Here is a 27,377-nt window from a genome sequence, read left to right on the forward strand (position 1 = left end):
GCAAGCTCTCAAAATATCAATGCCTTGCCCGAGGTCACCCATCCAGTAAGGAGCCCTCGCACGAGCCACATATACACACTCTAGCCCTGGCTGCCTGGCTGGTGTGGTTCAGTGGACTGGAGTGGCACCCCGTGCACTGTGCACTGAAGGATGGTGGGTTTGATTCCTTGTTGGGGCACATACCAGAGTTTTGGTTGGATCACTGGTCGGGGGGGAGGAAGATGGGGGGGGGGCATGTACAGGAGAAAGCCAATCGATGTTTCTCTCTCACATCAATGTTTCTCTCTACCTCTTCCTCTCTCTAAAATCAATAAAATATTTAAAATAAATAAATAATATAAATAATCACTCTCTAACTGCTTTCCAGCATAAACAACGGTTCCCATGACAAGATCCTACAAAATAGCCACTTGGAGACTCCCAGGCATGGAATCCACAGGGAATCTTTTCTCGTTTCCTGTCTCACTGAAAACATTGCTCTGACTTTCAAAGCAGCCCCAGCTGTAACAGTGTGGTACACGGAGTCCTGGGTGGGGGTGGGGTGAGGCTATTCACTTCTGGCTCCTACTGTGCACCAAGCACTTGCTCAGCTCTGGGGGACAAAATAAGACAAAATCCCTGTGTTTGTGGGCTTATGTTCTAAGTGAGGGAGAGATGACAAAATGCAGTACATGGGATGCTAGGTAGTTAAGTGATGAGAGGAGTGAGGATGGAGCAGGGGGGACCTGCCTTCAGTGAAGGGATGGCACTGGACTGGGCCCCACTTCTGAGTGAGAACAGGGAAAGCTGGGGCAGGCCTTCTGGAGAGAGGCTTGTTGCGGGAGGAGGAGCAGCGCAGAGACTGGCACAGGAAAATGCTGAGCCAGGCCCACAGCCGGGCTTGGAAGACAGCTGCGCTGCCCAGGCAGACATGAGAAGGGGGCCAGCTCGTTAGGTGGCACAGTCCTGGCGGAAAAAGCCCACCAAAACAGAGCAAGGCAGGAGGAGCTGGGCCACCGGCCAGGGAGGAGACCGGCTTTGGGGCCTCACACAGGCTTTCCCTTCTGAAGTCAGGGCGTGACCTGAAGTGGCATGGAGGAAGGAGCCTCGTGGCAGAGTCTCTAGCTCAACGGTTCTCAACCTGTGGGTCCCGACCCCTTTGGGGGTTGAACGACCTTTTCACAGGGGTCGCCTAAATACATCCTGCATATCAGGTATTTACATTACAATTCATAACAGTAGCAAAATTACAATTATGAAGTAGCAATGAAATAACTTTATGGTCGGGGTCACCACAACATGAGAAACTGTATTAAAGGGTCGCGGCATTAGGAAGGTTGAGAACCACTGGTCTAGCTCCTCCCAGAGACCCCCGTTCCCAGAGACTACACTCCTGTCCAACACTCCCAGGTCCTCCTCCACTCCGGGACTGGCTGGTGTGTTTGTGACCTCATCCTGGCCCAGGGCGGGGATGCTAGGCAGGGGATGCTGGGCAGGGGGATGTTGGGCTGGGGGTAGTGAGGGGGAGATGCTGGGCTGAGCTGGGATGCTGGCTGGGGATGCTGGGCAAGGGGTTGCTGGGCTGGGGGTGTTGAGGGGGGATGCTGGGCTGGGGGTGTTGAGGGGGGATGCTGGGCTGGGGGTGTTGAGGGGGGATGCTGGGCTGGGGGTGTTGGGGGGGATGCTGGGCTGGGTGAGGATACTAGGCAGGGGGTGCTGGGGGAGGGTTGCTCAGGGGGGTGCTGGGGGAGGGTTGCTCAGGGGGGTGCTGGGGGAGGGTTGCTCAGGGGGGTGCGGGGCGGATGCTGGGCTGACTGATCTCTGCCACAGCAGCATTGCTGGAAAAGCCCCAAGCCTCAGAGCGGCTCTTTTTTGGGTTCTAAGCTTCTTAAAGCACAAAGCCCTTCCTGTAACTGCACCAGCCATGTCGCCACGGAGCAACCTCGGCCTGCACAGACACACGGAGCAGCTGGCGTTTTCCTGCAGCTCCAGGCCAGAGCGGCATTGCCCTCGGGGCACAGGCTCTGCCTTGGTGATGCTGTTTCCACATGAGCCAGCCCTCCAAAAACAGCCCTGCACCAGCCTTGCAGAAGAGGCAAAAGGAAAACAGTGAAAACCCTGTACAGGCTTCTCTATCTGATGAACTGCAACTCAAGTTTTTCTTCTTTCTGGTAGGAGATGTGGAATGGAACATGCAGAAGTGCTGGTCTGACTCTCACAAGGTGGCCGAGGCCTTCGCCTAGGGGAGGGGCTACCTTTTCAGAGGAACCTCAGGCAGCCATGCCCACGTTCCCCGGCAGGGGTGGGGGTGGGGGGTGGGGGGAGCTTCCCTTTGGCTTTTGAGCAGAACCAACTGAAAATGGTGCTAATGTCTTGAAAATGGGCACCTCCAGGCCAACCAAGGCCACCTGAGGCAGCTACTGCACCATGCTCCTGACCAGCAACCTAAGCCCTACCCTGTTCCTCACGCCACCTCAAGGAAATAGAACTTCCTTCCTCCTTATACCCCCTGCACCCCCCTGGCGGTAACAGTAGAAAATAAGCCCAAGCTCCGCCACAAGAACTCCCACCCCTCACCTCCCTCCCTTCCCATCAGACTGAGATCCACAGCCCACATGGCCCCCTGCTTGCTGCCCCGCCAACAGCAGCTTCCACAGGCTCCTGCTCACTTGCTCCAGCTGCAGCGGCCCCTGTTCTGCCTGGAGGGCGCACGCAGGCCTCTGCCAGGCCCACAGCTGCCTTCTGCTGGCCGCTCTGTCTCAACCTCCCTCTTCCCATCCTGCCCAGCAGCCCCTTGGTGTCACCTCCTGGGAGAGATTTTCTTTGACCTTCTCTCCAAAGTAGCTCTTAAAAAAATCACATCCTGGCTGCTGTGGAGTAGCCTCCACTCTCACAGCTCCACTAATAAACTCACTTTTCACTTTAACTAAAAAAAAAAAAAAAAAAGAAGAAAGAAAAAAAAAAAGGGCACATCTCCTGGGTCATTTTTCTTCTTGGGATTTCTGATTATCTGACATGGTCTTGTTTATTATTTCTGCCTCCAATATGAATGCAGCCTCCACAAGAACAGGGACCTGCCCAGCTCTTTCCAGCTGTAGCAACAAAACTTTGAGGGCACTAGCACGTACCAGCCAATGGCACAGACATCCCCCAAAGTGCCAGGCTTGATGGATAAGAGCCAATCAAGGGGGCAGTCTAGGCCCAAGAAATGCAGGGAACAGGAGGTAAGGCGGAGCAGGCAGGTCAGGAAGCGCAGGTGTGTAGACCTGGAGGTTAAAGGGAGCAGGAAAATGGGATATGGGGGTGGGAGGCACATCCACCTCAGCCTGAGCTGGTGACAAGTCCAGAGCACAGCAAGGCAAACAGATGAGAAAGAGCAGGGTTAATAAGTGGGTGGATCACCCCAGGTTTCCATTCCAGTTACTGAGAGACACAAGTGGACCAGGCCTGTCCTGTTAGATAAGAGGTGACCACTGGGGATCAGAATGTGGGTCAGGCCATCGGAGAAAGAGATCAGTTCACCTCAGAAACAAGAACGGCATTGACTAGGGCGAGTGACACCACTCATGACGCAGATCCACCAAAGTCAGGGACAGGCATGGCCCTGCCGGCTGGCCTGGAAGACAGACGCTGTGAGGCTGGCCTGCAGAGGGCTCTGGCTCCAGCTCCTCTCAGGAGTGACAGAGCCGCCCCCGGAAATGCCAGCCACACCCCGAGAGTGAATGCTCCCACTATTCCACAGGCTGCTGGGACATCTTCCAGTCACCATTTTTGAATCACTAAATCCCAAAAGTTCAAAAGTCTCTTTTCCAATCACCAAAAAAGGATGGGGACAGGGAGGTGCTATTTGAAAGTTCTGTGGATTGAGGCCCAAACTTGATAGGCAGCAAGCACGCAGCACCTCCTTCACGCCTCACACTGACCTGGCAGACAGGGAGCCACATCCCACTCCACAGTGGTTCCTGCCACCAGGGCCCCAGCCAACAGCTGCTATTTGGCAAAGCCAACTGGCTGGCTCCAAAGCCCATCCCCCAACCACTCAGCTCTGGACATGCTGCTCAGAGGCACTTCCAGGGGACCGAAAAGTGCAGCACTGGTGCCTCGTGAAGATGTCTTAGTGAACTCAATCACAAAAATGAGGAGTCTGGAGGACACCAAAAATATCCTGTAGGCAGAAAGACTGACCCCGGGACTGTCCAGAGCAGGGGCTGAGATTTTTGCCCAAGGAGCAGACAGGAAACATGTTAGGCTGTGTCATCTCAGTGGCAGCTATTCAGCTCTGACATTGTAGCTCAAAAGCAGATTCAGACAGCACATCAAAAAGGGGCACGCTGCGTTCCAAGACGCTTCCCACGCCTTAGACCAGAGATTCTCAACCGGTGTGCCGCAAGAATTCTTAAAACATGCAGTACCCGCCTACTTGGTTGGGATACTGACCTCTTTCCCCTTAGATTGTCAAATAAGAAAATGACACCAGCCAACACAATAACCACTTGGTATGAATGAATCAACATTATACCTTTTTTTTTCCTGTCAGATGGGCAAAAATATATTTTTTAGTGTGCCACAGAATTTTAGTAATTAGTTTATGTGTGCCATGAGATGAAAAAGGTTGAAAATGCTGCCTTAGACCATGGGAGTCCTGAGGAATTATTTAGTCAAGGACAAACCAAATCAGATGAGTGTTTTAGAATGAACTATGGTCACTACTGAAGGATGGAGTCAGCATGTTTTACCTGCTCTGTGAAATAAAAACTGGTTTTATCATGGTTCTCACTTATTACAGTTATTACAAACAAATGGGAGAGGTTGTGTTTCTATAAAATCTTAATTGCACAACAGGCAGAGGTCTGAATTTGACCCAAACTCTGCTGCTCTGGGATCTCAAGTCAGGGATTCTAATAAATCAATAATAACCTGGTATCAGCTACTACTGTTTTTCAAACATCTGCCCCAGAGTAAAAACTCACTTATAGCATACTAAGAGTCTCTGATTATACCAATGTGGGAATAGGAAAAGGAAGGGCATTTTTCTTTTTCTATTAAGGGGATTCATTCAAACCTGAGACAGATCCTAGCCATGGCATCAGCTCTTCACTCCTCCAGAGCAGACAGCGAGGCAGTGCTCTGTACCTGGACTGCATTTGTGGGAGAAAAAGAGACTGCAAACCAATGACTCACACCTCCTCTTCCCCACTCCACCAGCTAAACCACTGGACCATCTTCTAGTCTCTGCATCTCCATGTGACATGTGACATCAATCAACAACTGACATGACCATGACTGGTGCTGACAAACTGCAGAGGAAGCGCCATCACCAGGATGGCTCTCCAGTTTCCCAGCACTTGATGTGCAATATACCACCTTGTTCAATCCAGCTCTGGGTGCCCAGAACTGGAACCCAGGGAGAAGGCTAGGCTGGCAGGTTTTAAAGAACAAAAACCAGTTATCCACTCGAGAACTCCCAGAAAATATGCTGGCAGACAGTGCTTGCTATTCCCACCCTAAGTGCAGCGGTTCTCCAAGGTGGGTAGGGGGACTTTGAGCCCCTATATCTGGAGACCTTTACTTACTGTCACAAGTAGGGAGGTGCTAATAGTGTCCAGTGGGTAGAGACACCAGGGATGCTGCTAAACATCCCATAATGCACAAACAGCCCGTCACAACAAAGAATTATACAGCCCAAATGTCACCGATGCCGAGGGAAGAAACCTTGACTTAGGATCCCACCACGTAATGATCCCAATTCTTCAAGCAACACAAGCACAGTCCAATTAAATTCCAGAAACTCAGCTCCAAAGACCATTTTGATTGACATGTCAAGCTGATTAGATGACAGAAAACAGTAGTGTGAGTTAAGACTTGCTGATGGCACCTGTGTGGTTGTTTCTTCGTGGGTTTTGTGGAAGAAAAAAGAATTACTTTGCTAAGGGTCATCTGTAAAGGGAAGAAAAAGACAAAAATTTCTAAAATTTCTTTGAGCTCCAAAGTCCTATGATTAAAAGGTGGTTGAAATTCTAACAGACTACTCTGGGGGGTTGGTAACTTTCTTTAAAACAAACAAACAAAAACAAAAACATAACATCTCTGGGAGGCTGAAAATCTGAGACCAGATCACTGTCCTTTAGACCAGTGGTTGCCAACCTTTTGGACCTCACGGACCACCAGGGGTCCGCAGGCCACCGATTGGCAACCGCTGCGTTAGAGTATAGCAAAGGCCTACCCTGTGAAATATTTAGCAGTACACAAGAACCAAAAACAGTCAAAACTGGAGAAACTGAAAGTCTGTATTTACCATTTATGTGCTTCCTCCTTCCCATGGAAAACATTTGATAGACTGAGATAAACAGAAGGAGGAAATTACTACTGACTACTCGCCTTTTCTCCCAACATGAAATACACTGAACCAGAAACCTGAAAACAGCATGTGTTTTACTTGTTACACACTGATTACATACTGGCAGTACCAATGGTGACAATCTGCTTTATTTATTTCTTCTGATGGTTTGCTTAATATACGTAGGAAATACAGGATGGGGCAAAGTAGGCTTATAGTTGTGAGTATGAGAAAACTAGAGTTTATATTTGTATTATTATTTATTAACTAGAAGCCTGGTGCGCGAAATTTGTGCGTGGGTGGGGTGTCCCTCAGCCCGGCCTGTGCCCTCTCATAATCCAGGACCCCTTGGGTAGTGTCCTAGGCCTGGCCAGTGATCAGGGCCTATCGGGGCTTTCCTTCCCCCAGCTGCCGGCAGCTGACCCTGGCCCTGCCCCCACCACTACCACTGCTCACCATTGGTGCAGTGCTGTCCCCCCTCCCCAGCCACCAATCGCCTCCCTCTGCGGGTGACCGGGGTGGGGTGTGATTGCTTGGCTGGCTTGGGCCTCCCTCTGCGGGGCGATGGTGGGCGATGGTGAAGCCCCCTGACCTATCACATTGCACTCGCCTTGGCTGGCCTGGCGCCAGTGCGTGTCATAGCACGATCATCCGGACGGTTGTTCTTCTGTTCAGAGAGTCGGACAATTGGCATATTATGCTTTTATTATTATAGATTATTATAGATTACTAGAGGCCCGGTGCACAAAATTCGTGCACGGGGGAGAGGGTTCCTCAGCCCTGCCTGTACCCTCTACAATCCAGGATCCCTCTCATCATCCGGAACCACTGGCTCCTAACCACTGACCTGCCTGCCTGCCTGATGGCCCTAACTGCTCTCCGCTGCCAGCCTGATTCCCCCTAACTGCCTATCTGCTCTCCCCTCCTAGCCTGATCCCCCTAACTGCCTATCTGCTCTCCCCTCCTGGCCTGATTGCCCTAACTGCCTATCTGTTCTCCTTTCCTCTCCGTGCCCTTTGTGACGGCATCCCAGCCAATTTGCATATCCCTCTGTTATTAGTATAGATTGTATTGTTTTCCATATGAAGAACTGTATACCTACCTTTGCCTCACCGTGTATCACAGAAGATCAAAGTCAATGAGTAATTTAAAAATGTGCTCTCTGAAAACAACCTAGTTGTTTTTAAACATAGGCTTTCAAAAGAGAATCTTTTATTAATCCATCAGATCAGAAAAAGTGGTATTTTATGTAGACATATTAAGAGCCAATGCCTACAGACAATGCCAAATCTTAAAGCAGACAGTGCGATCAAATAGTAGGCACTGAAAAAGAATTTCCACATTGTATGTTAAAAGCAACCATTTTCTCCTTACCAAAAAAATACATATGCAATATTAAAAGCTAACCAAATTTGCTGGATCCTTTCAAAAAGAAATATATATACACACACACACACTAGAGGCCCGGTGCACAAAAATTTGTGCACTCGGAGGGAAGGGGGGTCCCTCAGCCCGGCCTGTGCCCTCTCGCAGTCTGGGACCCCTCGGGAGATAACGACCTGCTGGCTTAGGCTGGCTCCTGGGTGGCAGAGGGCAGGCCCAATCCCTAGGTGCAGCCCCTGGTCGGGCTCAGAGCAGGGTCGATTGGGGAGTTGGGGCGCCGCCCCCTGTCATGCACAGAGCAGGGAGTATGGGAGGTTGTGATGCCACCCTCAGTCACGCTCAGGGTAGGGCCAATTGGGGGGTTGGGGCACTGCCCCCTGTCACACTCAAGGCAGGGTCGATGGGGAGGTTGCGGTGCCACCCCCTGTCACACACAGAGCAGGGCCAATAAGGGGGTTGGGGAGCTCACCCCTGTCACGCACAGAGCAGGGCCGATCAGGTGGTTGAGGAGCACCCCCATGTCACTCACAGAGTAGGGCCGATACGGGAATTGGGGCACCGCCCCCTGTCACACACAGAGCAGGGCGGATCAGGGGGTTGGGCGCCCCCACTGTCACACTCAGGGCAGGGCCGATAGGGAGGTTATGGCTCTACCCCATCACACACAGAGCAGGGCCCGTAGGGTGGGGGTTGGGGCACCGCCCTCTATCACCCACAGAGCAGGGCCGATCAAGTGGTTGGGGCGCCGCCACTCTCACACTCAGGGCAGGGCCAATGGGGAGGTTATTATGGCTCTACCCCATCACACACAGAGCAGGGCCAATCAGGGGTTTGGGGTGCCACACCCTGTCACACACCGAGCCGCAGGGCGATCAGGGGGTTGAGGAGCTCCCCCTATCAGGCACAGAGCAGGGCTGATCAGGGGGTTGGGGCGCCTTCCCCTGTCACGAACAGAGAAGGGCAGATAGGGAGGTTGTGGCCCCGTCCCCTGTAACACACAGAGCTGCAGGGCGATCAGGGGGTTTGGGCGCTGCCCCCTGTCACACTGATCCCGGTGCCGGTTGGCTTCTCGGCTCTGCTGATCCTGGTGCTGGGAGGCATATTACCCTTTTACTATATAGGATAGAGGCCTGGTGCACGGGTGGGTGCCGGCTGGTTTGCCCTGAAGGGTGTCCTGGATCAGGGTGGCTGTCCCCACTGGGGTGCCTGGCCAGCCTGGGTGAGGGGATGATGGCTGTTTGCAGCTGGTCACACACCCTTCAGGGTGGGGGTCCCCACTGGGGTGCCTGGCCAGTCTGGGTGAGGGGCTGAGGGCTGTTTTCAGGCTGGGGGTGACTGAAGCTCCCAACCGCTCCTTTTTTATTTTTTATTTTTTTATTCTGGGCCAGCTTTAGCTCTGAGGCTTGGCTCCAGCTCTTAGGCCTCCGCTGCTGAAAGCAGGTTTCTGGCCTTTGTTTACCTTCTGTATTTGAAACAATGTTGCGATCCTGCTGGCTAAAGCCCGGCGAACTAAAGCAGGTTTCTGGGGTTTTGTTTAGCTTCTATATTTGTAACATAGTTGCTTAGATTTGCAGCTCAGAGGCCGGCAGCGGCAGGTGGGGAACGTTGGAGTCCTCCGTCACTGAAGCAAGCAAGCCTCATGTTCACTTTAAGCTGCCTGGCTGCCAGCCACCATCTTGGCTGGCAGTTAATTTGCATATTGCCCTGATTAGCCAATGGGAAGGGTAGCGGTTGTACGCTAATTACCATGTTTCTCTTTTATTAGATAGGATATATATATATATATATATATATATATATATATATATATATATGTAAAGCTGAACATGATTTCCTGTGTCTGAACCCAGCTTCCACCTGTTGCTATACATTTCCAGGAATCACATGATTGGGTCCCAAGATGGAATACCAACCTTTCCCCTCACCCAATCCCATCTCATATCTCATTTACAGTATATCTCAGGGTCTCAAACCCTGAGGCCACCGAAGTCTCCATCCAATGACTAGACTTGTCACTGAACAATGGGTCACCTCAAGGCAAGTGGCTTCTCTAGAACACAATGATCCAAATTTTACTTGCAATTTTTGCTTTATACTCATGCTTTTGTAAGTACTTTGCATCTCTATATATCTGTGTGTATATATGTTTATTTGCATATACAAGGTATCAGAAAGATCTGCACTGAAATGTTAGTTGTGCTTATTTCCTAGCATAGATTTAGGTGATTTAATTTTTTTCTTACTATATTTTTGCTGATCTCGGCTTTCAACTTTTTCTTTTTCTATATTAAGTATAACTTTTGGCCAAAGAAAAATAAGTAAAATTCTATACGTGTTTTTTTTTGTTTTTACTCAACCTCATTTCAAAAAGGATTTACAGTACCTGCCACAAAAAAGAGCAACAAGTACAAAAAGATTTCTTTTCAAGCTGGGCACTTAGTGACAAGGGCAAGAAACAAGAGCAATAATCTCTGAAGAAGCCAAAGGTTAAAGCTATTAGCCGCAGGCAGCCCTAATGTCTTGCATGCTGGCCAAGGGGAGGCACACAGGGCTCTGTGTTTCTTAGCGTCCATGGACCACTCCTCCCCAGCCTCCTTACCTCAATCCACCAGTTCTAATTAAGTTTTGTTTAGGGAAAGATAATGAGAACGCTTTTCTACATTTCCTGATCATACTCCCAGATGAGATCATGCAATCCAGAAGTGTGTGGAGGGAGGAGGCGCTGGCTGCAAACACAAGCAGGAGAATGGAACTGCCTACCCCACTGCTCCCAGGGCTGAGTGTCAGTGTGTACCAGAGCTGAGACATTCCCAAGGGACACTGCTTAAACTTTCTAAAAGTGTCCCTCTGTGAGCAATTCACTGCCACTAAGGCAATGGCAAGGAACACACTCACTCCACGACAAGACCAAGTCTGAGAGCCCCTGGGGTCCTTTGGAAACAAAATCACTGGGCTGCTGGGTCACGCAGCCGCCCAGGCGCAGCACTTACCATAAGCGGTCATGACCCCGGCATACGGCCCGTCCACCACGTTCTTGTTTTCCTCCGCCAGTGCCTTGATGTACCTCTTGCTGAGGTCCAGGATCTGCTCACGCAGCATGGAGCTGCTCTCGGGCTGAGTCCGCTGCTGGATGGTAAAATGCAGGAGCATCATACCCCAAATAAAACCAAAAGTCACGAGGAAAAAGCCCAGCTTCTGCGAGGACAACTTCCATGGAGTGAAGAGAGCCATTGCTCTCTGGCGACTTCACCTGCCGCTGGCTCTTAAAGCGCAGAAGGGAGGCCCGGGCTCATGGTGGGCTCGGTCGTCTCACTCCGGCTCCTGCATCTGCCGATTTCCTCTCCTCTCTTCCATCCTGCTGTGGAGGAGGCGAAAAGTTAGCTCAGCCGTCATGCCAAAACACGGTAAAACAAACCAGAGCCCTGTTTTCACTCAAATTAGCTCTAAAATGCGAACTTCCTTTTTCTTAGTTTGCCGGTTCGGTATGGTATCTTACGGTTCTTGATCTGCAAGCTAAGAGGGGAAATCTGGCAAGGTGACAAAAAGCTGTACAAATACAGAGGAGGAAACGGGCGTCTGAGTGTGTTAACAGGTGTAGCAGGGCTGTTCCAGCCTGGATCAAGTTCAAAACAGGAAGTCTGTTGTGCAAGGTGGGGAGGAGATGGAAGGATATTTGACTGAATGTCAGCAGAAACCCAAGTGGAGGGTGGAGTCCTATCACCGCCCGGCACTTTTGTGCATATGTAAGGTGAGCTTACAAAGTCATTGTTCTATGCTCTGGAGAGGATCAGAGCATGCAGCTGGAAAGGTGAGCAAGAAAGTGGATGCCCCTCAGGGGGAATGGGACAGGGAGGGGAAGAGCCCCCGCATTACTTAGGCATGGCCAGCTTTCATTAGCAATGTCCAGAGATGAGCTTTCTCTCTCGGGGCCACCCGGTGGCCTCTCCCAGGCACCAGCATACAGGCTATGCCAGGGCTGATGCCCAGCAGTCTTTCCGTTCTAGCTACTGTGAGTGAAAGCTGCTCGCACTTTTCACTCCCACACTTCAGCACAGGAAGCGTGGGGCACGCGACAGCCTGCTTTCCTGTGGCTGTTCCATTCATATCTGGCAAAATGAGGTTAAAGGGCATAGTTTCCTTTGCTCGTCACATAGTGAGGAATACAGGGCACTGCAGGACAGTAAACCAGACCCTGCCTCCCTGTGCCCCCACTCCCACCAGTCCAGCCCGTTCATCCACAGCCCAGGATGGCTCATACATGCTAAAAGGGTTGCGAAAAGCGACTAAGAAGATGTGACAGAAATCTGATGTAGCTCAAAGGCCTAAAACATTTACTATTGGCACTTAACAGAAAATTCTAGGCCAGTGGTTTTCAAAGTGGGGTCTCTAACGCAGCAACAACAGTGAGAAATGCAAATCTTGGGCCCACTGCAGGTCTGCTGAGTCAGCAACGCTGGGGGCAGGCGGAGGGAGACAGCAGCCTGTGCTCCAACAAGTCCTCAGGGTGGTTCTGCTGCTGCTCAAATTCAAGAGCCCCTGATGCAGGCAGAGGACTGCCCTCATCATGCCACACCGCCACACTGCCAACACCAGGTGGCCTGAATTCCACTGGCACTACTGGATCACCGCTGTCCGTTCCTCCATGCCATCGCGCCCTCGGCACTGCTGGTCTGCCATCACCACAGCCCTGCAGATGGTCACGGGCTCCTGTCTTCACTGACCTGCTCCCCCACCTGCTGGCCTTGCCCGGTCACACTGACAATCCGGACTTCCCCATTCCTGCAGCCCCACCAGCATCAGACCACCTTTCCCACTGTGCCAGCCTAGGAGGCTCCCTCCTGGTCTGCAGGTTTAGGACGCTGTCTGCCGGCCTTGGCTGTTCCTGTGTGCGACCCCAGGGGACCCTCTAAGGGACTCCCCTGCATATTTTCTCAGGGACACAAGAAAATAGCTGGTGACTAAGTGAAGAGTCATCTGGGCACCATGCCCTTGATTCTGCCCCTCTAAGTGCAGGCCAGCTGGACAGCACCTGCCATGGCTGCTTCCTACATCAGTTCCACAAGCAGATGCTGAGCACTCCGGCCACCCACCGGCCCTGGGGACCGAGCAATGAATGGGACAGGGTTCCCGCCTTCGAGGGGCTGATGTCTAGAAGTCAATTAGCTGACTGGGTGCTGCCCCAGGTCCTCTGGAAGTGGCCACACTTCCTTCGTGATAACCCAGGCCAGTGAGTGGATTTCACATCAGGGCTACAGGGATTTCCCCCAGAGAGTGCAGGAGGTGCTCTACCAAGAAAGTCTGGGGGCCCTACCAAGAAACCCAGATGCTGACAGGAATTACCTGCCCCCATTCAGACAGGAAGTCACTCTGCTTCCTCGATTAATCTCCTGAGGGCACTGCTCAAAGTTGCAGCAAGCAAAGAAAAGGCCAAGGGCCAAAGGCATCAATAGAAGGAGGCACTTCTCTGCCGTGGCCTCGGGGCGAGTCGGAATCACCCAGGGGTGCATTCAGGGAGCAAATAGGTGGTCCAGAAACCCAGCCCAGGTCAAATAATTCCAGCTCAGTCATACAAATTTGAAGTGAAAATCCCTATCTCTGAGTTTAGAATGCAGTTCTGGATATTGTAGGCCTAGATTCTAAGTGACTATAGAAAGACCAGAAATATTCTTTTCTCCAGTGGCATCTATAGCTTGAAATAACTGCAACTTTGTCAGCACACACAGAGAATTAGAATTCATCTACACAATTCCTTTTGAAAGACTTAATTTTTAAAAGACTTTGCAAAACTATTATTTGAGAGGCACCCCTATCATCTATAGTAATAGGAGGCCTTAGCCCTCACTGGGGGGTCGTGATGTCATGGAAAGACCTAATGATCATCAGTAATGACCCCACAATTAATCAAGAGGCCACAGAACAACAGTGATTAAAAAGTGGTCTATCGGGCCAAGAATCTGCCTGCTCTGGGCCTTCCAACAGCTGGAGCCTCCAGCCAAGTGGATCTGACAGGCACAGAGAGGATGAGACGTGTATCTCTGAAGCCTTGTTGCCAACAGGAGCGATGACAACCCAGGGCCAGGACTTTGTCCGTTCTCCTTCAGAAAGAATTTTACAGCGAGTCTGTTTGCAGCAAGTCAAGCTGCCAGATCAGTCGCTGCCACTAGCCACTCTCACACATTTCCTCTATTCCTGTGCTTCCTGAAAGAGCAATGTTCACTTCCTTTCCCCATTGACTCCTCAGCACAACATCTGGCTCCACCTTCCCAAACATGGTCAAAGACCTTTGGCAAGGAAATGTGTCAGTTCTCTTCATTCAAAAAATTAAGGCACATGTAAAGCTGCTCAACATCAATAGCCATTAGAGAAATGCAAACAAAACCACAACCATATGCCAGTTCACACTCATTAGCATCATGGCTATCATTCAAAAAGACATAAGAACAAGTGTTGAGGATGTTGGTGGGGATGGACAGGGTACAGCTGGTGTGCAAAGTAGTTTGGCAGTTGCTCAAATGGCTAAGCCCACAGTTCCCATGTTGCCCAGACAACTCTGCTCCTAGGAATTCTCCCATGAAAAATGAAGACATATGTCCACAGTAAAATCAGTGCACTGACATTCATGGGGGCACTATTCATAATAGATTTAAAAAAAAAATGAAAAACCCAAATGTCCATCAACTGGCAAATGGATAAGCAAAATGTGGTAGTCATACAATGGAATATTTTCAATAAAAAGGAATGAACTACTGATACCACGCTACAACACGGATGATCCCTCAAAACATTATGGGAAGTGAAAAAAGGCAGTCACAAAAGAGCACACTTGACTCCATTTATATGAAACTAGAGGCCCGGTGCATGAAATTCGTGCACAGGTGCGGTCCCTAGGCCTGGCAGGGGATCAAAGTGTGAGCATCTGGCGTGGAAGGGCAGGTCCCAGCTGACCTCTGGGCCCTGGGCAACACCTGGGCCTCCGGGCCCCCATCCCCTGAGTCATGGCGCCTGAGTCCCCACGTGGAGATGCGGCTAGTGCGGCCAGGCGCAGCGTGGGCTTCTGGGTGGCCCAGCAGCACTGCACAGAAGCCGAACAGGCACCAGCTCTCTCCTGGCCCGCCTTGCAGACCGGCTCCTGCGTGAACCCACAGAGAGCCCGACCGGCCCCTGCAGTCCCGGTGGCTCCAGCCCAGCTCACCCGAAAAACGCTGCTTGGGTGTGGGGCGGGCTCCTCACGGGCACCCGGCACCTGAGTGTGGGGGCTTCCCCGGTGCATGAGCCCTGGTGTCCCGGGGGAGAGTAGCAGAGGGAGTGAAAGGAAGCTCGGTAGACACCCCACATTCTCACCGCACCTCCATAACCCGCCCCCAGGTAGCTGGTGAGAGGTCGCAGCCCCCCGCCTGGGCGCCACGGGAGGTTGGTCACCACCACCCACCCCCAGTTCCCTGTCCCAGCCCAGGGCCCAGCCCCAATCAGGCGATCAGGGCCTGCCGGCCACTGGTCATCATCTGCAGGACAATCGGTTGGGGCCAGGCCCCCTCCACCTCTGGCTCCCTCAGCGCCTAGAAGCCAGGCGGGGTCTCTACCCCCGACCGCCGCCACTGGTCACTATCTGTGGGGCCATGAGGCCCCCGCTCGCACCTGCCTTGGCCTGGCACCACCTGCTCACCTGCTCCACCATCCTGCCACGGTCTCATTCTCATTGGGGCCCACAGGGGCCGGCAGCGCCTCCACTGCCAGCTCAGTTTTGCCAACACCCACCATGTTCCATGCCGCCCCCTGGTGGTCAGCACACATCATAGCCAGTGGTTGAACTCCTGGTCAAACGATTTGCATATTAGGCTTTTATTATATAGGATGTCAAGAACAGGCAAACCCACAGAGACAGCAAGTACAATAGCAGTAGTTTAGGACTCATGGGTTGGGTACTGGGAGGTGACAGTTAAGGCATGTGGGGTTTATTTTGGGGATAAAGAAAATGGTCTGAAATGTGTGGTGATGGATGCATAATTCTGTGAATATATTAAAAATCATTGAATTACACACTTTAAGTGAGAGAACTCTATATGAATCAAATCTCAATAAAGCTGTTATGAGAAAGTGAGAGCGAGAATGAGAGTGAGAGCAAAAGAGAGAGCCCACCTCGAAGTCGGGGGTGGAGGAGGAGCTGCACTTGGAGGTGGCAGAGAAGCCTCCTGGGCCCAACAAGGACCCTACCCCCCATTCCCCACAGCATAGCCACAGTCTGGCTGTACCATTACTAAAGGTAGACCACAGGCCTTGCAACAGAAGGAACTGACATAGAGAATTTGCCACCAGCTCAACAGACATAGCTGCTCCTACAAGCTCTGAAACAACCTCAGAGGCCGCCATCAGACGGCTCCTGCCTGCCTTATGCCAATTTCTCAAACCACCTGAGAACACCCTCAAAATAGCCCAGTTCCAAGGGAGTGAAAACCAGACTGATGACGCAGTTCCTTCAGGTGCCCATCCAAGGCCCAGTTTTTATATCAGAACCTGTGTCTTCAGGGAATGCATGCAGTGGGAAATGCCTGTTCCTTTAGGTCACAGTGGTTCTCAACCTTCTGGCCCTTTAAATACAGTTCCTCATGTTGTGACCCAACCATAAAATTATTTTCATTGCTACTTCACAACTGTAATGTTGCTACTGTTATGAATTGTAATGTAAATATCTGATATGCAGGATGGTCTTAGGCGACCCCTGTGGAAGGGTCGTTCGACTGCCAAAGGGGTCGAGACCCACAGGTTGAGAACCGCTGCTTTAGGAGCAATGCTAACCCCAACCACACAGATTTGACCTTTTCCAACAGCCTCACAGGGCAGACCCGTCACCGCTGCTGATCCAACATTCACATGGGACAGTACTGCTCCGCCTTAGCACACCTCTTCTGTCCTGACCACGCACCACTCGAACTACTTCACACCTGTCTTCTCCTCATCCCAAGTCTGCTCTGCTCATCCTGCTGTGGTGGGAACCCCACCCTCTCACAGCTGGACTCCGCCTTCTGCATAGAGCAACCCAGTCAAGGGAGAGCCTGTCCTCCTGGTGCCCACTGCAGGCTGCTCTGGGGAGCTTCTTACCTTAATTAATCTCTCCTGTGGGGGCTGTAAACACCCCAAAGACAGGCACTGCCAGGAGCGGCCACACCTTGCACACAGTGGATGTATTTAAGTGTTTGCCAGAGGAAAAGACCCGATGGTGGAAATGAGATGCACACACATAAGCGATGACCTCCACGGCCTCATTCTGGTGTGAACCACAAAGAACCTGGCTCTCTGAGACTATCTGCACCTTACCCGCTGCAAGCCCCAACCCTAAGATCTCACCACACAGCAGTGAAAAATCATTGTGCCCTTAAACAGATGGGCTTAACTAAAGTGGTTATGGTGGTAGGACAGGTATTAAAAGAAAAAAAGGAGAAGGGAAAATCTCCAGAAAAAAATTCTAGCAGAGGCAGTGATTGAGGGAACAAAAATGTCCAAGACAGAGAATGGGAGGAGAAACCAGTGGGGAGATCTTCATGGAGGCTGCTACTTTCATCCTTGGTCACCCAAGATAATCAGAGGAAGACTAAAGGGAGGTAAGCAGAAGCTGAATCCCTGCACCCAAGACCTGGAAACCTCTACAGCTTATTCCACCCCACGTCAATGCTTCGTCCTTTGACGAACTCTACAGCTTTTCTCTGTAAACAGGAATAGCATATTCTAGGTGAGATCAGCCTATTCTCTTTAGAACTTGCAGAACGAGTCTTATTTTGAGTCACTAGCTGAAAGACACTCACTAAAACAACACACCTTTGGTATTCTTAGGAAGGCTTTTTTTTTTAAAAAAAAATCAGTTTTTATTCTGGTTTTATTATAAGCCCTATAAACTGCTGGAAGACCTGGTCTTATATAGGAGCAATGGCCTGTGTTGAGAGGACTTTAATGTCCGCATTTATATATATATAAGTATAAATATAAATATAAATATATTTACATATATTTATTTATTTTAATCCTCACCCAAGGATATTTTTTCCATTGCTTTTTAGAGAGAGTGGAAGGGGGGAAAGAGAGAGAGAGAGAAACATTGATGTGAGAGACACATCGATGGGTTGCCTCCCCCATGAGCTGGAGCTGGGGATCGACCTACAACCCAGGTAGGTACCCTTGACGGGGGATTGAACCCATGACCCTTTGGTGCGCAGGCTGAGGCTCTAACCACTGAGGAAACACCCGCCAGGACTTAATGGGTTTTTGAATGGCCCAGTCTCTTTTACATGTGAAGTGATCAAACCCCAGCAGGCCTGTGCCCAGAGATCTCATTCATTAGGCTACACTTGCATTCCTAGTGTGGACAGGAAAGGAACTCGCCCCCCGGAGTGGGTATTTCCTCACATGTACAAGTCCACTGCGTGTGGTTCAGGGTTCCACATCTGGTGTAAAGAGCAAAACAAATGTTCAAATACTGTATTCAGGCTAATGACTCCTTTTCCAGAACAGGCCCTCCTTCCTGCTCTCTGCCCCCTCCCAGCCAACCTCTGGCAACTTCATGTATGGCCATCTCCACTAGAGGGCACAAGGGGGAGGGAAAACAGAAAGGAAGGTTCTGCGCTTTCATTCTGACTTGGCCTCCTGGGCGTGCACATTACTGGCAGGTGGACAAGGGAGAGGGAACAAAGGAGAAGGAAGCTGTGCTGCTGGATCAGATCCGGGCTTCACATGCCCTGTCAGTTTCATTCGCCAAGCCCACAGGTTCTTCACAGTTGACAGAATTTCCCATCAACAAAAAACGAAACCTCAGCAACTCCAAGAATTCTGAAAACACTAAACAAAAACAAAAAGCGTAGGTCCCTAAAAAATGAAATAAACCCATTTAACCCAGGGTTTCTCAATCCTTGACACAACTGCCCTCTGAAGCCAGATAACTCTTACTAGTAGTTGCGCTGGCCTCTGCACTGAGGGACAGTAAGCAGCATCCGTCCTCTAGCCACTAGATGCCATGAGAACCTTCCACTCCCAGCCCTGACAATCAAAACTGTCTCCGGACATGGCCAAATGCCCATGCATGAGAACCACTGTCTTTACCAATTGGTAGAACCTACCCCACAGGAAGGGGTTCAGAGAAGGCCAGCCCTCGGGACTAGCCTGCAGAGCATGAAGGAGAACTCAGGAGTCAACCAAAGGCCTGAAGACATGTGGGCACTGAGCCCTGTGCTAAAACCAGGGGCCACGGAGAGATGAGAGGGGCCCATTCCTGGTGCTGTCTCAAGATGACTGACAGATGAGTCTTAGTTTCTCCCACATCCTTCAGTGACAGCACTGCCTTGGCCCCAGCCGAGGAGCTCATTCCCAGGCTGGCTGTGCCCATTTACTAATGAGTATGGAGCATCGGGGCTTTGTTCCACCAAGATCCTCATCCATAAAATCGACAGGCACAGAGAAGGCTTTGGGAAGACCAAACCTGGATGATGCTACATCAAGCAGTCTGAACAGGGAAAGGGCTGTCACCTGGCTCCCAGCCCAGGAAACCATGGACATGCATCATGACAGGTCGATAATGACTCGGAGGAAGAAAGGAGTAGCCTGTGAAAGCTCACAGAGTGTGTAAATTTGCTAGGTGGAGTTCGGCACTGCTGAATGAAGAAAATACCCAAAAGATTTGCTTTCATTCAGAGCCAAAGGACGGTAAAGCCACAAAGAAATTTCATGGTACGTACAAAATGCACTTTTTTCTCGGACGATTTCTGGCAACTCATCTAGAAAATACCCATGCATGATAACCGGCTCAAAATGGCCCCAGCAATAGAAAAAACCACCGTCACAAAAACTATCAAAATTATCTTTAAAAGTGGGGCAATGCCCTCAAGATAAAGCTCATTATTCAACAAGTGCTCCCAGACCTCACAAGCCAGTCACCCCAGCCCTGGACCCCTCTCCTCCACCTGCAGTGGGACAGGCTGGGTGCTGGCCTCCCCCATGAGGGTTCCAGCTGCACTGTTGGCAGAAATGGGACAGCCCTCCAGGCACCTGATTTCATACACCACCAGGTTCAAATCTTTTTTTTAATTAGCTGATGTGACAAGGGACGAACATATGCATGTACATACACACACAATCTGAAGTGACTACGCAAAGGCTGATCACATCTAAACCTTGTAATGAATTTCCATCTCTTCTAAAACGGTGACAGTAGTTGCACATGGAGCTCAAGGCCCCAAGCTTTGGCAGATCCTGGGTCGTAATGCCCCAGCTCTAAATTTTCTTAGGGAAGGACTCAACTATTGAATGCAGGTGGATAAACTCACTTGCCTACCAATTTATAAACCCAGGTCAACTCTCATAAATATTGCAAATATCTTGGGTCAGCCTGACTGGGATCTGGTCACAAGCCCTTGGTTTACAAAAATGTTGAATTAAGTCAAATGACCACGGAGCATCTTAGAAGAGTTTTCTGCCCTCCGAGTTAAGGAGTGTCTAAACCAGGGCCTTTCCACCTGATGCACTTCAGAATCACCTGGGATCCTTTTTAAAAAATATAAATGCCCACGTCTCATGCCGGAAGATTCCGATTCCCTTCATTTGAAGTATGGCCCAAGCAAGGGTATTCTTATTTATAAACTGCCTAGGTGATTTTAATGCACAGCTAGAGATGAGAACTAATACATCCAAGAACTAATGTTCCACTCTATGGGTCCTATCTAGTGGGACCCAAAATGGGATCTATTCCAATATTTCACTTAAACTTTCTGCTCTTCACAATGTAGATCCACTGGCTTACAAGACAAGCCATCGGCAAAGGTACACTGGATTTCTCCTTAGAGAATCGCGAGCTGGTCTTCCCAGGCTAGTGCCCAAGGGGTCCTGCCCAAGGAGGCAGCTTTTCAGGAAGAGCTCATCCACCTCGAAGTCCTGTGAGATCACCACCCTGCCCAGGAAGACTTGTGGAGGATCACACGGGACTTGTTAGGGTTTTTAGCAACCTCTTCTGGGTACTGACTCCAAAAATGAGCAATTGTTTGAGGCTAACCTAATGGCCTCAATGTCTACCAACCCTTCTAGCACCCTGCACCTCTTTAGCATTGCTACACAAAATCTGGTCTGTGAACCAATAGCATTGAGATGACCGGGTAGACTGTTAGAAATGCAAATCTCAGACCCAACTCCAGACTGAATGAATCAGAACTGGTGTTTATAACAAGATCCCCAGGTATTTGTTTGCACATTAAAACTCTACTGCTTTTTATCTTTTTATCCAGGTTAGTAAGAATAAGGGCAAGTCAGATGGTAATTTCCAGTGGGGGATGACAGAGAATATGGCGTAGCTCCCTCCTTTTTGCAATGTGCACAGAACTTAGTTGTGGTAGCACTTTTGAATGAGATGGATGCAGAGCAGAACCAGTTGTCTTACGGACAATCCTAGTTACTGTAAAATGCATCCAGCTGAGATATGAATTATGCATGCAGACAGCATGGTTTTATCATTGTCAACTAGGACTGCGTCTAAGAAACCTGGCTGTGCTTTCTAGGTTAAAGGTTTTAATCCTATATGCTAAAATCAAAGACACGATTTGGATACACAACTTTTAACTCTGCTAAGCAAATTACTCCATGCAGCTGCCCACCGTACACTCTACACTGCTCAGTTAGATGTTATCAGGGTTTTACTGAGTTTTTGTCGTTTTATAATTACTGAAGTGCTCTAAAGAACAGAACTTAGTTGTGGTATCACCTAATTAACAATCACTACTACTTTCCCAGTTGACTTCAAAGTGGGACAGCCTTCAACTGAGTAAGCATCAATCAGCATTAGGTGTCTTAATTTTGTATAAGATGATGTCAACCAATAAAGTTTCTGGACATGCCTCTAATTCTGTTATCTTCCCAGGCACATCAAAACTTTATGGCCATTGAGAGCTTTCAAAGCTTTGCTGAAATAAACTATATTTGGAGAATAGGTAAGGGATACAAAATCCAAAATCCATCCATTGTTCTAGGTTGACTTTGGCCAAACCTTTTGTGACAAATGAGCTCATTTATCAGTCTCCCTCTCTCTCTCTCTCTCTCTACCTCTCTCTCTCTCACACACACACACACATACACACACCCATTAGAAACTTTTAAATGATTTCTTAATGTTTATATATGATAGATTAAAGTAAAATTATATTTCATTGTTAAAACAAGATATTAAAGTTTATGAAGTTCATTCACTTTGACAATGTTCAAAATGATCAATGAAAAATTACTTTTTGTCCATTTATCCTGTGACATACAGAATTTAATTCTGTGGGGAAAAGGATGATTGGTCAACAAAATCAATTCCAAAATTACATCTTCATAGTATACAATTGGTGTGGAGACCAAATGTATATTCAAAACCAGACAGTAATCTGATTCCCAGCCCTGGCATCAAAACTAGACAAGACACTGCCCAACATTTGGATTTCTTGCATCTGAATTTAAAAAGAAACCAATGGTTTATAAGAGAGGACTCCTTCCTTACAACCTGGACATGCTCTCATGCAGAATGTGTGCTCCATTCGCAGGAAGAAACCCCAGAGCGACTGTTCCTGCTCCTGCTCCTGCACCAGAGCGCTCGTGGGCCATGTGGGGGAAGAGTGACAGCATCTAAGCTGGCGAGGGGGCGCTGCTGGGTTTCCTGCCCCCCCCCCATGTTAAGGGGACAGAGCTTCCCTACCCTACAAGGGCACACACACGGCCTGGTCCCCATCTGGGCAGATGTGTGGATTCCATCTGGGGCGGGTCAGGAAGTCTTGCACCCAAGACACATCTTCCCACTCAGTCTTATCTAATAAAGCTGCCAATGTGCTTCAATCTCCACCTGCCTTCCTGTTTCCTCTAGTGCCGAGGCCAGAAGGCAGGAAGGGGGTGATTCACTGGCATCTCCAAACCCCATAAGTTTATTTTTATATTTTTTCTGTTTTGTTTCTAAATACTCTCAGGAAAAAACAGGTGGTTTGCGGGAGCGATTTTGAAAGCCTTTCTCCACAAATAACACATTGCAGGTGTCTGAATCTTTAATCCTAATAGATTAAAGAGAAACATTAGTATACCAGTCATAATATTTTCTCTTTCTAAATACTAATTTAAAAAAATACTGTAAGACATGCCAAAAGAATTCTGATCAGATAAATGCACGATGGCTAGAGGGAAAATAATCTGGAAAATGACGGAACTATCAGCATAATGCTCAATAATTCTATTTTGACCTGGATGTTCCTAATGCATCCTGGCTTTAACCAACAGTCCATTAGAGATATAAATAAATATTTTCATTATAACATGTCATCTTCATGGGCTGCTATGCAGAGCACTCTTCTGAATGTCACTAACCACAACCTAAGGTTGACGGATGCTGGCAGGCTTTCAAGCTCTTCTGCCTTGAAGGGGGATCAGAGATTGAGATCATATATGTCAATGCATATTGTATTTAATGACCTTCAAAACTAGAAATTGGAAAACAGACATTACTGTCATTCATAATAAGAGCTCAGGACACCCTCAAGCTTTACCCACTGGGAACCGCCAGGTGGGAATCTCCACACTAGATATTTCTAATCCCTGGATCTGGCCTGGCTCTGAACCTCATGTCTTAAAAGAAATCTTCAAATCAATGCATTTTTAACCTAAAAGAGAAAGCAGTGAAGAAGGAAGGAAGGAAGGAAGGAAGGAAGGAAGGAAGGAAGGAAGGAAGGAAGGAAGGAAGGAAGGAAGGAAGGAAGGGAGGGAGGAAGGGGCTAGGTGAACCATGTCGCTGGGTTTACCATAAACCTGGCAAAAGTTTTGCTCATTAGACTTCATGTATCCAAGAGGACCTAGAGACAAAACTTACTTTTCTTTCACCATAGTCATCAAGAATATTCATCCCTTTTCACAAGGGTCACCTAAGACCATCCTGCATATCACATATTTACATTACGATTCATAACAGTAGCAACATTAGTTATGAAGTAGCAACAAAAATAATTTTATGGTTGGGTCACAACATGAGGGACTGTATTTGAAGGGCCAGAAGGTTGAGAACCACTGCCTTAGGGTTTGATATATATATATATATATAGATTATCTTTTTGGTGTTGAGTTATCTGAGTTCTTTATAAATTTTGGATAGCAACCCCTTATCAATATATCTTTGGCGAATATTTTCTTCCATTCAGTAGGTTGTCTTTTCATTTTGTTGATTTCCTTTGCCCTGCAAAAACTTTTTAATTTAACATAGTCCCATTTATTTTTTCTTGTTTCCCTTGCCCAAGAAGATAGATCAGAAAAAAAAAAAAAACTGTTGCTAAGAGAAATATCTGAGATTTTGCTACCTATGTTTTCTTCTAAGAATTCAATTGTTTCGAGTCTTACATTTAAATCTTTCATAATTTTGAGTTTATTCTTGTGTATAGTGTAAAATAGTGGTCTAGTTCTTCTTTTTTTTCATGTACCTGTTCAATTATCTCAACACCATTTAATGAATAGACTGTCTTTACCCCACTGTATAGTCTTGCCTCCTTTGTCATGTATTAACTGACCATATATAGACGTAAGTGTATTTCTGGGCTCTCTATTTTATTCCATTGATCTATGTGGCTGTTTTTATGCTAGTACCATGCTGTTTTTATTACAATAGCCTTGCAGTATAGTTTGGCATCAGGTAGCGTAATACCTCCAAGTTCAAAGAAATCTCAGACTATTTACGATGTCTTTTGCATAAAACTAAGGTCACTGAATTAACAAGTCATGTTATTTGGTTTCTACTCTAACAGTAACAAATTAGGAATTTTAGAAGTATGGTGGCTCCCTAATAAAACTGATAGCACAAACACAAATAACTGCATAAAAGGACAATTGTTTTAAGCCATTCAGCTTAAGGGCAAGCAGCTTCAGGTATCTCAGAAGTGCCTGAGAGCATCTCTTTACAGTTCCGACCCATGCTAACATGGCATCATTCGTCAACAGGATGCAATACAGACTTCTGAGATATTTCTAGAAAAGTTCATATAGCTGAGCTCCTAAGTGGCAATGACAGACAAATGAGGCACTAATGGGGGGCAGTGTGCAGAGGGAGGGAGGAGTATATGGTGAGATATCAAATGCACAGACAGGGACAAATGTCACATGTACTGACCACTGTGCTTTGCCTCTGGCCCCGCATACCACCCAACTCTGCTCTCTGAAGGCAGGAGGACTGTCCTGTCATCATCGCAGTAAGAACTGACAGCTGTCATTTCAACACACACCCTCTCAGCCTAGGAGGTAGGTGATATCACTATGCCCATTTGGAGTGGAGGAAACGGAGGCATAAACTACTGAGCAATCTGTTTAAGGTCCCACAGCAACCAGTGGTAGCACAGGTGGACTCTGGCCATCTAGCTTCTGAATCACTGCTCTCAGGGGCCTCAGCTCCTACTGGGGAGCCTGACACCTGGAAGCTCTCCAAACTCAGGGAAACAATAAATGGAACAAGTTTGAACAAAAGCAGAAAGAGGATTACATCAGTCAATCAGGCACTCAATAACTATGAGTTGCTTTCTACTGAATGTTGGGCTTTCTCCGTGTTCATTAAGGAAACCCTGTAAGCCAGTTATTTCCCAATGAGATACCACAGAGTTATATAATAACCACCTGGAAATTTTTCAAAAACTACAGCCCTAAGCAAGACCATCCTCATCCAGTTCCCCAAATTCTGCCTTTGTCATTCTCGGCTGGGCTTCTATCTGGAGTTTTCAGAAGAAAACAGCTTCCCAGTGATCCTGCACATACCTGCTCATATCCTCCCCCAGCGTGGCCAGCACAGCATCCGCGCTGGGCAGCGTCCTGGCTCCCACGGCACAGAGTACAACCCAGAATGGACTGAGCGTGGAGCCTCAGGTGGGGGCTTGATTTCAAAGCCAAGAGGAGGCACCAGTAAAGTATAAGCAGTGAGCAGAATAACTGTGCTGTTAGAGGTAAGCAGCCAGGTACACAGCAAGAGGGTGAAACACACACACCTTAAACTACAGAGCTTATCTTGAGCAAATTAGAGATTACTAACAAGTCTCCAGTTCAGAAAGAGATATCCATGTTAGTATTTTTTCTCTTGCAGTTCTATCAAAGTGACATTAGAATGCCACTTCAGAGTATTTTCCATAGGACAAACATGAGGTGCAAGGTCAGTGAGAGGCCAGCCTGAGAGCTGAGACCCCATCAGACACACCTTCAGGGAAGGGGCTCACTGTGTGCTCTCCATGGTCCCACACACTATGGAAAAAACAGCGGAGGTTCCAGTGATACCCCTGCCCTTAGAGACAGACCCCACCTCCCCGACACTCACACAGAGCAGTGGAGAACACTGCTAACTCAGGAGCCACTGGGGGTAGATCGCAGCGGTCCCAAAGACCCAGGGGCTGGGAAGAAGCCCAGGAGGTTTCATAGAGACCCTGTGGCCCGAAACCATCTTTTTTCCTTCATCATTCCTCACTTTCTGAGCTGCAATTAATGCCAGGTCCCAGGCTAGGCACTGGGGGATAAAAGGTGAATAGAACAAAATTCCTAGAGTGACCAAGGGCAGGCTGCAATCTTAAAGCAATGCACACAGCCATCAGACACACCTAGTCAGTCCCTACAGCTCTAAACTGGAGGGAGGGAGCCAGGACATAGCTTTCCAGGAGTAGGTGCCAAGCCTTGAGCTACTCACTTACCATCTCAAACCTTCGTGTCGTCTGCCTTTAAAATGAAGCAGCAGAAATCGGTGGTGCCTAAGCCCCTTGCATTTTCAGTTTCAAATGAGAAGAAGGTTTTTATTAACCAGCTACTTGAGATTTTAATAATTCAGGATGACCACACTCATAGCCTAGAATGAGATCCTGGCAGGAGGGAGAGGGGGAGTGGGCAAAGGATGATAGGAATTGATTTACAGTGAGAGAATTATAGATGCAGAAAGCCATTATGTAAAACTGTGATCCTCCATTTTATCCCTTGACTTGAATACACTAAATTCATGTTACTTGCCTCTCATGACCACTAGATTTATAAGCCCATTAAAAATACTTTTATAATCACCCCATGCAAAAAACTACGGACATTATTATAATGATTTAAATGCCAATGGCAGTATAGCAGGACCTGAGGGGAGTTTATTAATACCTTTGCAGAACGTGCCATGAATACGCCATTGGGATATTTGCTTTTTAATAGTCCCCTGATCTTCCCAGTGAGTTCAGTTAACATTTAACTCACACTGTGACTGCCCCCATGGGGGGCAGGGGGCGGTGGGGCATCAGGTAAACAGTTTCCTTGTTTCCTTGGCTCCACGGTGGTTCTCTCCATCAAAACCCACCCAGGATCGGGCTAAAGCATTGGTTCTAAATCCTCACTGCATATCAAAATCACTTGGGGAGAGTTTTAGATGCAAATGTCAGCCCAACACCCTCCCCAAGATTATGATTCAATTCGTCTGGGCAGAGCCAAGAAACCAAAATAATTTAAACACTCAAATATTCTCATGTGCAGTCAGCGTTGAGAACTGTTGAAGTGTCAACATGCCCAGGCTGATGACAAAAGGAACCTAGGATGAAAGGTGCAAGAAGTCTGAGGGGAAGGGGGCGGGGCCTATGATGGACCAGGGACCACGCAGCCCATCTAGAAAGGGCAGCCACTTCACTGCCCCACCACCCGAGGGTTTGAGGGA

At 48.6% G+C, this 27,377-nt stretch overlaps 1 protein-coding gene across 4 annotated transcripts in view; it reads right to left on the reverse strand.

Annotated features, from left to right (window-relative positions):
- MGAT5 (alpha-1,6-mannosylglycoprotein 6-beta-N-acetylglucosaminyltransferase) overlaps positions 1-27,377 on the reverse strand; it is a 362,213-nt gene that overhangs the window by 210,050 nt on the left and 124,786 nt on the right. For 3 of the 4 annotated variants that reach the window (XM_059704616.1, XM_059704618.1, XM_059704619.1), the window contains one exon: positions 10,690-11,057. In XM_059704616.1, the coding sequence (XP_059560599.1) occupies positions 10,690-10,930 (241 nt within the window). In that variant the 5' untranslated portion in view covers positions 10,931-11,057. The remainder of the gene's footprint in view (positions 1-10,689; positions 11,058-27,377) is intronic. The other variant, XM_059704617.1, reaches the window with a different exon arrangement.

Source organism: Myotis daubentonii, chromosome 7 (assembly GCF_963259705.1).
Source record: "Myotis daubentonii chromosome 7, mMyoDau2.1, whole genome shotgun sequence".
In the NCBI taxonomy this organism is placed as follows: domain Eukaryota; kingdom Metazoa; phylum Chordata; class Mammalia; order Chiroptera; family Vespertilionidae; genus Myotis; species Myotis daubentonii.